The sequence below is a fragment of the Triticum aestivum genome, chromosome 5B (genome assembly GCF_018294505.1).
Source record: "Triticum aestivum cultivar Chinese Spring chromosome 5B, IWGSC CS RefSeq v2.1, whole genome shotgun sequence".
NCBI classification, from domain to species: Eukaryota; Viridiplantae; Streptophyta; class Magnoliopsida; order Poales; family Poaceae; genus Triticum; species Triticum aestivum.
In genome coordinates, this window is record NC_057807.1 from 607,523,251 (window position 1) to 607,534,657 (window position 11,407).

The following is an 11,407-nucleotide window of genomic DNA, read 5'->3' on the forward strand; positions in this document are numbered from 1 at the left end:
TATGTGTCACGTGTGAAAAACACAAAACCCGGTGTCAAAAAGTGCTTTTCACAAGACATCTTTTTGTCTCTTTTACACAAGCCACAAAAAATGTTGGTTTTCTCCGAAACTTGATGTGCATACATATAATGCGGAGATGTATGCGCCAATTTTTTGTTTGGAATTTTTTCACACTTTGAAATATTTTTTCCGGTGGCAAGAGCGCGCGCTCCCATGTGCCAAAGCGAATTTCTGAATCATTCATATTTTCCTAGTTTTCAGTGATATGGGGGAACCCTAGTTTATTATATGATTGGAATGTTGAAAATATTTGGTCTATGTGGTATTGTTGTGATCATTTTCTTGCTATGTTTTGCAAACGCCGATTGATAGTATTTATCCCAATCATATGTGATGGATGTTAAGGGCAAGTACAATGCATAGCTCCAGGGTGATGCCCCATACGCCATGTAGGATTGGATGTCAGGAAAAGTAGGTTCAGATGGAGCAATGCGGTCCTCTACAGGAAGCGGGTGCTTGGGGAGAAAAAATGTGGTCCGATGTATAAAGCTGAAAAAGTTGAATTGAAGAGTGTGGATGCATGTGTAATGAGAGTCTACTTTTAATAATTTGATGATGCCCACTAGTAGTAGCTTGCATTGGGGAGAAAATATCAATATAGATGCCTTAACCTACTTTTTGTCATGGGGCATATGTATCCACCATTGTGTATGCCTTAATGCCGGCGTAAAGTAGGGTTAGAGGTACGAGAAGGTGACATAAGCTTTATGTCACATCCACACAGGAGACTCTTAATTATTATTCTACTCTGGCGACAACTATGCAGGAGTGATGGTGGTTGTGTGCGACACATAACTATGCAATTAGCATATACTCCCTCTATTCATAAATATAAGATGGTTTGAATATTTTAATATGAACTACATACAGACTGAAATGAGTCAATAGCACACTAAAATTTGTCTATATACATCTGAATAAAAAAAATTAGAACATCTTATATTTGTGAATAGAGGGGGGTTTATTATTGGCTTGGCCCTCACGTAAACAAATATCGGCGAACTCTCTAGAATGCCTTTATCCTTATTGTAGCTTCCTTAATACTCTCTTGCTCTCTTATTCTTTACTTCAATTATTGCGCATTCTAGTATTTTGCTCACAAACACTCCACCCCATTTCATCGTCATTGTACTCTCGCTTGGAATCGAAGAATAACTTGCAAAAACAACACTATAAACTTCTAAAATAGGCAAATGACTGTTGCTTCAGCTCTTCGTGAGAGCCATATTCATACTTCGCAAGCAACTACAACCAGCTTGCAGGACTTCAGATAACATTTCCTGATTTGCTTCGGTCTAACCATGCAATCTAATTTGTCGATCTCCCTCCAAAAGCTCGTACCAATCTTGTTGATACAATGTTGCACTGGTTTCTCAAAGATTCCCCAAAAGAAAGACATTCATTGCCGTCCGCTTGCTTGGCATTGCCTTGATCACAAGTAGTGTCTTTGTATAATTCCATTGCCTTTTGCATGACGTTGTGTTGCGACAAATATTGTGATCTTTTAAAATGTGAAGGATATGAAGACACTAAAGATTCCTCTTTTGTTAAAGCAAGCATCTTTGCTAGCTTCCAGAGGACCACAAGGGCTATGGATGGATGGAAACCTGCAGCACCGAGTAGCATGATTCCAATATGATCCGCCTCTATCTCGATCCTAGAGACGTAAGCAAAATTGTCAAAGACGAACCAAATCTATGACTTGCTGAATTAAACGAACTCACAAGGATGGAACCAACTTAATAATATTAATAACTGAAGAGATAACATAGTACACTAGCAAGAGTTTAACGTCAAAGCTAATGCAGGAGGCCCTTTATAATATCGATAGCATGAGAAGCAAGCTCCTCCGGCATGGCACACGGTGCTAAAAATGCATATTTAAAATGTACCGCTATCAATTAGTCTAGTCTCCGTCAACATTGTATATTTTATTTTAATTTGATCTTTATGTGTCATTCCGGTAACTTCTTGTGAGCGGAGGGATCTTGTCAATCCAGAATTCCAAGTCTTTCTAAAATTACCTTTGTCGATGGGACTATGACGTTGATTCTACATTTAACATAAAATAGATAGCTGCACAATAGTATATAAAAATTGTATGCAACTTTACATCTAGAAATATGCAATTAAACACACTGCTAGGGTTTAAACTCCGACGCACCTTTTTTCCCCTTGCTGAGTTAGATTTCATGATATGCAACTTTGGGGACTGACAAATGACATTTTGTCAGATTGACTTAGAAATAATTAATGTGTATCATATAACATGTAGAATAGGCCACCTTACAAGTATCATGTATAAATTTTCTCTATTAATATATTATTCATTATGTATCATAGGAAGGCAGAATATAGGAAATTAATTACTCCCTCCGTTCGTAAATATTTGTCTTTGTATGGATTTCATCAAGTGACTATATACAGAGTAAAATGAGTGAATCTATACTCTAAAATATGTTTATATACATCCGTATGTGGTAGTCCGTTTGAAATCTCTAAAAAAACAAATATTCAAGAACGGAGGGAGTAAATCAGAACATGTGAAAATGCAAAAGGTGAACATACATTGAAAAGAAAGGCCCACATAAGAGATTGGGAAACCACTCGTGGATGTCCGCACTGTGCCTTGCAATGATGTGCCCAACCTGGAAAAAAAGAATGAGGGATCGATCAGAGTTTGAATAGCCTAACGTGAACTCATCAATCCAGTATTAGACCTAGCTACCTCACCTCGTGGCCAAGAACAACGGCAATCTCAGCGTCAGTCTTGAGAACATCGAGCAATCCGGTGGTGACCATTATCTTGCCGGGCACGCAGCCTGCATTGGCCTGATTATCTTTGACAAGGGTGACCTCCCACTTGAGCCCACGGAGATGTCTGGCGTGCGGCTGCAGACGGCCTGGTTTCTTACCCTGCTGCTTTCTTCGGGTCTCGTCATCCAGATCCTGCGCATCCTTCTGAGAGGAGAGCATCACAGTGTCGTGGTTGCTGTCTATGCCGAGGTTGCGGTGAGCGGCGCGGATGAGTTTCTCGAGGATGCTTCGGACGCGGATAGTGTCGGGGTGGAGTGGGTCAACGATCCGGGACTCGGCAGCGTACTTGTTCATGTCCTCGTCGAAGCGGCGAACACAGAGCTCGCGCTCCGACTGGGGGGAGAGGACGACCACATGAGTCCGATTAGTGTAGGGCACGACCTCGATGTCGAGGTACGGGCGGTAGTAGGCTAATGCCGTGAGGCCCGTGACGCCGGAGAGGAGAACTGCCGCGGAGGCGATCCTGAGCGGACTGTGGTACCAACGGGGCCGGGGGTCGACGGGCTGGGAGGTGCAGTAGCATCGATGGAGCGCGGGCGATCGACAAACGGCAGCGGGTTTGGTGATGCGGCGGAGCAAGGATCCTATTCCTAGGTGGAGTGGTTGCGGTAGCAAGTAGCCGGGACGCGAGGCGGCTGTGAGCGGAGCACGGCCACGGGCTCCGATGCTGAGGATGCGGCGGCAAGAATTTGCCAAGATCATGTTTTCTTAATCTTTGTTCCGATCTTCTTTGTCTTTGAGGCAAATATAAACAATCCGGGAGAGGTTTTACTCTTTTTGTACGAACCCAATAGGGAAGGATCCGACGAGGTGGGAGCGCGACTGGACCCTCGCATCGCTCGCGTGCTAGCTTCGGCATCGCTGGGAGTGGGCCGGCCCATTGGCACGTCCGCCAGCTAGCGTTAATTCATTATTAGTTTTATTAATAAATAAATAAAGAACGGCGGGCCTGTCATCCGTGAAGAGGAAATTGTGAGGGAGGAGGACGATGCTGCTAAAGTGAGCGAGGAGAATCTGAATACTACAGCCACTGCACCATCCGTTGTAGTGGACAGTGGCTCGAAGGCAGCTTCAGTAACTTCAAATGAAAGATCTGCGAGCACTGGGAGCACTCAGGTAGTCACGGTGGAGATGGAAACTAGAAGTCAGGGTGTCACAGGACAATTTGCAGGTCGTCTCCCCTAGCCTTGCTGCTACTGTACCAGATTCAAGTGGGGGCTCAGTGGTGTTGGCTGATAAGTATCCAACGGGGGTGCCTCCACTCCCTCCAGATTATGTTTCACCAGGAAAGAACATTAAACGACCAAAGAAGGGGCTGACCCAGCAAAAAGGAGAAGGGGAAGATGGCACAATAGAAACAACTAATGCATTATGGACGGGCTCCTCTGAGGGGCGCCGCCGGGCACAATGAGTTATATATGTTGGAACTGCCGGGGCGCGGGCAAGGCCTCGACAGTTAGCGAACTTCGCGATTTAGCGAAAAGCTCTGCCCTACTATGCTTTGTATTCTTGAAACTCAGATCGATAAGGCAAGAGTAGAGAGTTTAGCAAGTTCTATAGGTTTTGATCATGCTTATGCTATTGATAGTGTTGGAAGGAGCGGAGGCATAGGCCTATTTTGGAACAATTCGATAAAAATTTGTTTTGGGTTACTCTGATTACCATGTGGATGTGAAGGTTCTTGATCCTGGCTGGGACCCGTGGAGAATGACAATAGTGTATGGTGAGGCTCAAACTCATTTGCGCCACCAAACATGGGATACATTAAAAAATATAAGCTCTTCAAGCAGTCTCCCTTGGCTATGCATAGGCGATTTCAATGAAGTGCTTCATCCGGATGAACATGAAGGAGTTGGACAGCGAAGTAATGCCCAAATTCAAGCGTTCCCGGATATGGTTGACGTGTGCATGCTTATGGACCTGGGCTTCAGGGGGAGATTCTGGACCTTTGACAAGAAAGTAACCGGTGGATCGTTCACAACAGTAAGGTTGGACAGTGCATTAGCATCGGCAGAGTGGAGTACCATGTTTCCCAATGCAAGCTTGACACATTTTGTGGGGGCCACTTCTGATCATTGTTCAATACATCTTGAACTCAACAATGGTCCTACTATGCCAAAAGCCACAAGTAAAAAAATTAGATATGAAGTAGCTTGGGACTCTCATGACGGGTTGAAAGATGAAGTCCAGGGTGCTTGGTCGGCGGGACACCCCAGTCTCCAGGTGGAGGATGTGAAACAGAAGCTACTATCACTATCCCAGAGCTTGAGGCAATTGGACAAGGTCACTTTTGGTTCGGTCCGAACCAGGAAAAAATCAGAGCGAGCTGGGAAGATTGAGAGATGACCCTTTGCGCGTTGGTCCAAGCCACCGCGAACAGAAGATTCATGAGAGTTTGGTTGAGTTATATCATAGAGAGGAAGTACTCTGGCGCCAAAGATCTAGGATCAAATGGTTAATAGCGGGAACAAGAACACAAAATTCTTTCACATGAGGGCAAGCATGAGAAGGAAGAAAAACATGATCAAATCTCTGTCCAATGCTTTGGGCATCACTACAGATGATCCGGCAGAGCTAAAAATTCTTGTTTCTAATTTCTACAAAGATTTGTATGCATCCGAGGGAATGACAAACATGGAGGGGGTGCTAGAACATGTGCCTCGGAAAGTCATGGCTGACATGAACAGCGTGCTTTGTGCTCCCAACACTTGTGATGAGGTGAAAGTGGCACTTTTTCAAATGTTCCCCACTAAATTTCCTGGGCCAGATGGTTTCCCCGCACACTTTTATCAAAGGCATTGGGACGTGTGCGGGCGGTGTTGAGAATCGTCAAAGGGGAAGAAAGTGCGGAGTGCATTAACGACTTGATTTTAATACCAAAGGTAATGAATCCAACTCTCCTCACTCAATTCAGACCGATTAGTTTATGCAATGTTTTGTATAAGATTGTGTTGAAGGTGGTGGCAAATAGATTAAAGCAAATCTTGCCTGCTTTTATTTCTGAAGAACAATCTGCTTTTGTCCCTAGAAGATTGATCACAAACAATATTATTTGTGCCTATGAGTGCCTTCATTTCATGAATGGAGCAAATCCAAATCCAATAGTCGTTGTGCTTTGAAGTTGGACATGATGAAAGCTTATGACAGGCTAGAATGGACATATTTGGAGGCAATTATGATCAAACTTGGCTTTGCAAGATGTTGGATTGATGTGGTGATGGGCATGATCACATCAGTATAGTTTTCAGTACTTTTTAATGGAGAGAAACTAGACCGGTTTAAACCCACCAAGGGCATTCGACTGGGAGACCCAATCTCCCCTTATCTCTTTTTGCTTGCAGCGGAGGGCCTTTCGTGCCTCTTGAAATATGGAACTCAATCATCGCATTTCGTGGGAGTACATGTGGCTCTGACGGCTCCAGTTGTTAACCATATTCTCTTTGCTGATGATAGCCAGCTGCTATTCAAAGCGAGCACTGAGGGGCTGACTACAGTGTCAAATTTGTTGATTACCTATTGTAATGCTTCTGGCCAACGACTAAACAATGCAAAATCTTTGATCTTTTTTAGCAAAGGATGTCCCCAATCTGTTCGAGATGGCATAAAAACATCTCTTGATGTGCATAGTGAACAATTGAGTAAGAGGTACCTTGGCATGCCCACTGATGTAGGTCACTCAAAAAATGGAACTTTCAAATACCTGAAGGACAGAGTGTGGGAAAAGATAAAGGGATGGATGGAGAAGTTATTATCTTATGTGGGTAAGGAAGTGTTGATAAAGGCAGTTGCCCAAGCTATTCTTGTTTATTCCATGGCATGTTCCAGGTTGTCGTGTGGCATTTGTGGGAATGTGACGTCAATGATCCACCAATTTTGGTGGGGAAGTAAGCGGGGAAAAAGGAAGCCCTGTTGGGTTTTGTGGGACGTATGCACTAAATCAAAATCATTGGGAGGACTGGGCTTTCGAGATATAGAATTATTCAATTTGTCTCTCCTGGCAAGACAGGCATGGTGCTTGGTTGAGGGTCCTACGACATTGAGTGCAAGGATACTAAAGGTTGCATACATCCAATCTAGTTCCTTTCTAAATTCTGAGTTGGGTACCCATCCGTCGCAGATTTGGAGGGTGATCATTGATGGACGAGATGTTATTGCACAAGGCATAATTAAACGTATTGGAATAGGAGAGAGTACCAACATATGGACAGAAAATTGGTTGCCCAGGTCCGGCATGATGAGGCCGGTGTCTTCTCTTGTGGCAAATCCACCACATCTAGTTTCTGACCTTATAAACATAGCGACAGGTTCATGGAAGGAGGAGGAGTTAAGAAGTGTTTTGTCCCAATTGATATTGATGTCATACTTTCTACCCACTGTGCACAAAGAAAATCGATGATTTTGGGGCCTAGGGCGAAGACAGCCGTGGAAAGTTTTCGGTCAGCTCGGTATACAGGACACTTTTCAATTTCAAAAACCAGAGAGAGAACCTGTTGGATGGGACGAGAAGCTTGTCTACATCATATCAAGAGAAGAAGGCGTGGGATTCACTGTGGAACGTCAAGGTTCCCTCAAAACTAAAGAATTGTGGAACATCAAGGTACCCTCTAAACTAAGGGAAGGCATTGTGGAGTAATAACTAGATGATGGGTGCTAGAGTGACAGAAGTTTAAACCCTAATTTATGTGTTATTCGGTAAGGGGCTGATTTGGATCCATATGTTTCATGCTGTGGTTAGATTTATCTTAATTCTTCTTTCGTAGTTGTGGATGCTTGTGAGAGGGGGTAATCATAAGTGGGTTGCTTGTTCAAGTAAGAACAACACCCAAGCACCGGTCCAACCACATATTAAGTTATCAAAGTAGCGAACACGAGTCAACTAAACATGATGAACGTAACTTGACAAGAATTCACATGTGTCCTCGAGAGCACTTTGCTTTATATAAGAGAACTTTTCGGTTTATCCTTTGCTATAAAAAGGATTGGGCACTACTAGGGAAAACCCTAGAAGTGGCGCGAGTTTTATCGCTATCAGTAGTGCGGGTAGCCATGCTACTACTACGGCGCTATGATGCGGCTTGAACTACATCGGTATTTCCCCGAAGAAGAAGCACAGCTACGGTAGGTATTTCCGTCGGCGATTAGACCAAGGTTATCGGACCAGTAGGAGAACCATGTGAAGGAAATATGCCCTAGAGGCAATAATAAAGTTATTATTTATTTCCTTATAATCATGATAAATGTTTATTATTCATGCTAGAATTGTATTTACCGGAAACATAATACATGTGTGAATACATAGACAAACAAAGTGTCACTAGTATGCCTCTACTTGACTAGCTCGTTAATCAAAGATGGTTATGTTTCCTAACCATGAACAATGAGTTGTTATTTGATTAACGAGGTCACATCATTAGCAGAATGATCTGATTGACATGACCCATTCCATTAGCTTAGCACCCGATCGTTTAGTATGTTGCTATTGCTTTCTTCATGACTTATACATGTTCCTATGACTATGAGATTATGCAACTCCCGTTTACCGGAGGAACACTTTGGGTACTACCAAACGTCACAACGTAACTGGGTGATTATAAAGGAGTACTACAGGTGTCTCCAATGGTCGATGTTGGGTTGGCGTATTTCGAGATTAGGATTTGTCACTCCGATTGTCGGAGAGGTATCTCTGGGCCCTCTCGGTAATACACATCACATAAGCCTTGCAAGCATTACAACTAATATGTTAGTTGTGAGATGATGTATTACGGAACGAGTAAAGAGACTTGCCAGTAACGAGATTGAACTAGGTATTGGATACCGACGATCGAATCTCGGGCAAGTAACATACCGATGACAAAGGGAACAACGTATGTTGTTATGCGGTCTGACCGATAAAGATCTTCGTAGAATATGTAGGAGCCAATATGGGCATCCAGGTCCCGCTATTGGTTATTGACCAGAGACGTGTCTCGGTCATGTCTACATTGTTCTCGAACCCGTAGGGTCCGCACGCTTAAGGTTACGATGACAGTTATATTATGAGTTTATGTATTTTGATGTACCGAAGGTTGTTCGGAGTCCCGGATGTGATCACGGACATGACGAGGAGTCTCGAAATGGTCGAGACGTAAAGATTGATATATTGGAAGCCTATATTTGGATATCGGAAGTGTTCCGGGTGAAATCGGGATTTTACCGGAATACCGGGAGGGTTACCGGAACCCCCCGGGAGCTATTTGGGCCATAGTGGGCCTTAGTGGAAAAGAGAAGGGGCTGCCCTAGATGGGCTGCGCGCCCCCCCTTCCCCTAGTCCTATTAGGACTAGGAGAGGTGGCCGGCACCCTCCTCCTCTTTTCCCCTCCGAGGAATCCTAGTTGGACTAGGATTGGAGGGGGAATCCTACTCCCAGAGGGAGTAGGACTCTCCTGCGCCTCCCCCCCTTGGCCGGCCAGCCTCCCCTCCTCTCCTCCTTTATATACGGAGGCAGGGGCACCTCTAAACACACAAGTTGACACAAGTTGATCCACGTGATCTATTCCTTAGCCGTGTGCGGTGCCCCCTGCCACCATATTCCTCAATAATACTGTAGCGGAGTTTAGGCGAAGCCCTGCTGCTGTAGTTCATCAAGATCGTCACCACGCCGTCGTGCTGACGAAACTCTTCCCCGACACTTTGCTGGATTGGAGTCCGGGGATCGTCATCGAGCTGAACGTGTGCTCGAACTCGGAGGTGCCGTAGTTTCGGTACTTGATCGGTTGGATCGTGAAGACGTACGACTACATACTCTACGTCGTGTCATCGCTTTCGCAGTCGGTCTGCGTTGGGTACGTAGACAATACTCTCCCCTCGTTGCTATGCATCACATGATCCTGTGTGTGCGTAGGAAATTTTTTGAAATTACTACGAAACCCAACAGTGGCATCAGAGCCTAGGTTATTTATGTTGATGTTATATGCACGAGTAGAACACAAGTGAGTTGTGGACGATACAAGTCATACTGCCTACCAGCATGTCATACTTTGGTTCGGCGGTATTGTTGGACGAGACGACCCGGACCAACCTTACGCGTACGCTTACGCGAGACCGGTTCCCTCGACGTGCTTTGCACAGAGATGGCTTGCGGGCAACTGTCTCTCCAACTTTAGTTGAACCAAGTATGGCTACGCCCGGTCCTTGCGAAGGTTAAAACGGAGTCTATTTGACAAACTATCGTTGTGGTTTTGATGCGTAGGTGAGATTGGTTCTTACTTAAGCCCGTAGCAGCCACGTAAAACATGCAACAACAAAGTAGAGGACGTCTAACTTGTTTTTGCAGGGCATGTTGTGATGTGATATGGTCAAAGCATGATGCTGAATTTTATTGTATGAGATGATCATGTTTTGTAACCGAGTTATCGGCAACTGGCAGGAGCCATATGGTTGTCGCTTTATTGTATGCAATGCAATCGCGATGTAATGCTTTACTTTATTACTAAACGGTAGTGATAGTCGTGGAAGCATAAGATTGGCGAGACGACAACGATGCTACGATGGAGATCAAGGTGTCGCGCCGGTGACGATGGTGATCATGACGGTGCTTCGGAGATGGAGATCACAAGCACAAGATGATGATGACCATATCATATCACTTATATTGATTGCATGTGATGTTTATCCTTTTATGCATCTTATCTTGCTTTGATTGACGGTAGCATTATAAGATGATCTCTCACTAAATTATCAAGAAGTGTTCTCCCTGAGTATGCACCGTTGCCAAAGTTCGTCGTGCCCAGACACCACGTGATGATCGGGTGTGATAAGCTCTACGTCCATCTACAACGGGTGCAAGCCAGTTTTGCACACGCAGAATACTCAGGTTAAACTTGACGAGCCTAGCATATGCAGATATGGCCTCGGAACACGGAGACCGAAAGGTCGAGCGTGAATCATATAGTAGATATGATCAACATAACGATGTTCACCATTGAAAACTACTCCATCTCACGTGATGATCGGTCATGGTTTAGTTGATTTGGATCACGTAATCACTTAGAGGATTAGAGGGATGTCTATCTAAGTGGGAGTTCTTAAATAATATGATTAATTGAACTTAAATTTATCATGAACTTAGTACCTGATAGTATCTGGCTTGTTTATGTTGATTGTAGATAGATGGCTCGTGCTATTGTTCCGTTGAATTTTAATGCGTTCCTTGAGAAAGCAAAGTTGAAAGATGATGGTAGCAATTACACGGACTGGGTCCGTAACTTGAGGATTATCCTCATTGCTGCACAGAAAAATTACATCCTGGAAGCACCGCTGGGTGCCAGGCCTGCTGCTGGAGCAACACCAGATGTTATGAACGTCTGGCAGAGCAAAGCTGATGACTACTCGATAGTTCAGTGTGCCATGCTTTACGGCTTAGAATCGGGACTTCAACGACGTTTTGAACGTCATGGAGCATATGAGATGTTCCAGGAGTTGAAGTTAATATTTCAAGTAAATGCCCGAATTGAGAGATATGAAGTCTCCAATAAGTTCTATAGCTGCAAGA

At 44.3% G+C, this 11,407-nt stretch overlaps 1 protein-coding gene across 1 annotated transcript; it reads right to left on the reverse strand.

Moving 5' to 3' along the window:
- Nucleotides 1-1,212: 1,212 nt before the first annotated feature.
- Nucleotides 1,213-3,601, reverse strand: LOC123117119 (uncharacterized). Its single transcript, XM_044537950.1, has 3 exons — nucleotides 2,794-3,601; nucleotides 2,629-2,708; nucleotides 1,213-1,717 (listed from the first exon to the last, which is right to left on the reverse strand). The coding sequence occupies exons 1-3, from the start codon at nucleotides 3,577-3,579 to the stop codon at nucleotides 1,369-1,371; spliced, it is 1,215 nt and encodes a 404-aa protein (XP_044393885.1). The 5' UTR covers nucleotides 3,580-3,601; the 3' UTR covers nucleotides 1,213-1,368.
- Between the last annotated feature and the right edge of the window lie 7,806 nt (nucleotides 3,602-11,407).

What these genes read in the sequence shown, in the direction of transcription:
- LOC123117119 (XM_044537950.1), bottom strand. Translation starts at nt 3,579, where the DNA reads ATGATCTTGGCAAATTCTTGCCGCCGCATCCTCAGCATCGGAGCCCGT. An exon ending in CCGTTGTTCTTGGCCACGAG is followed by an intron (nt 2,709 to 2,793) that starts GTGAGGTAGCTA and finishes CTTTTTTTCCAG; the next exon opens with GTTGGGCACATCATTGCAAG. An exon ending in TGTGGGCCTTTCTTTTCAAT is followed by an intron (nt 1,718 to 2,628) that starts GTATGTTCACCT and finishes TTACGTCTCTAG; the next exon opens with GATCGAGATAGAGGCGGATC.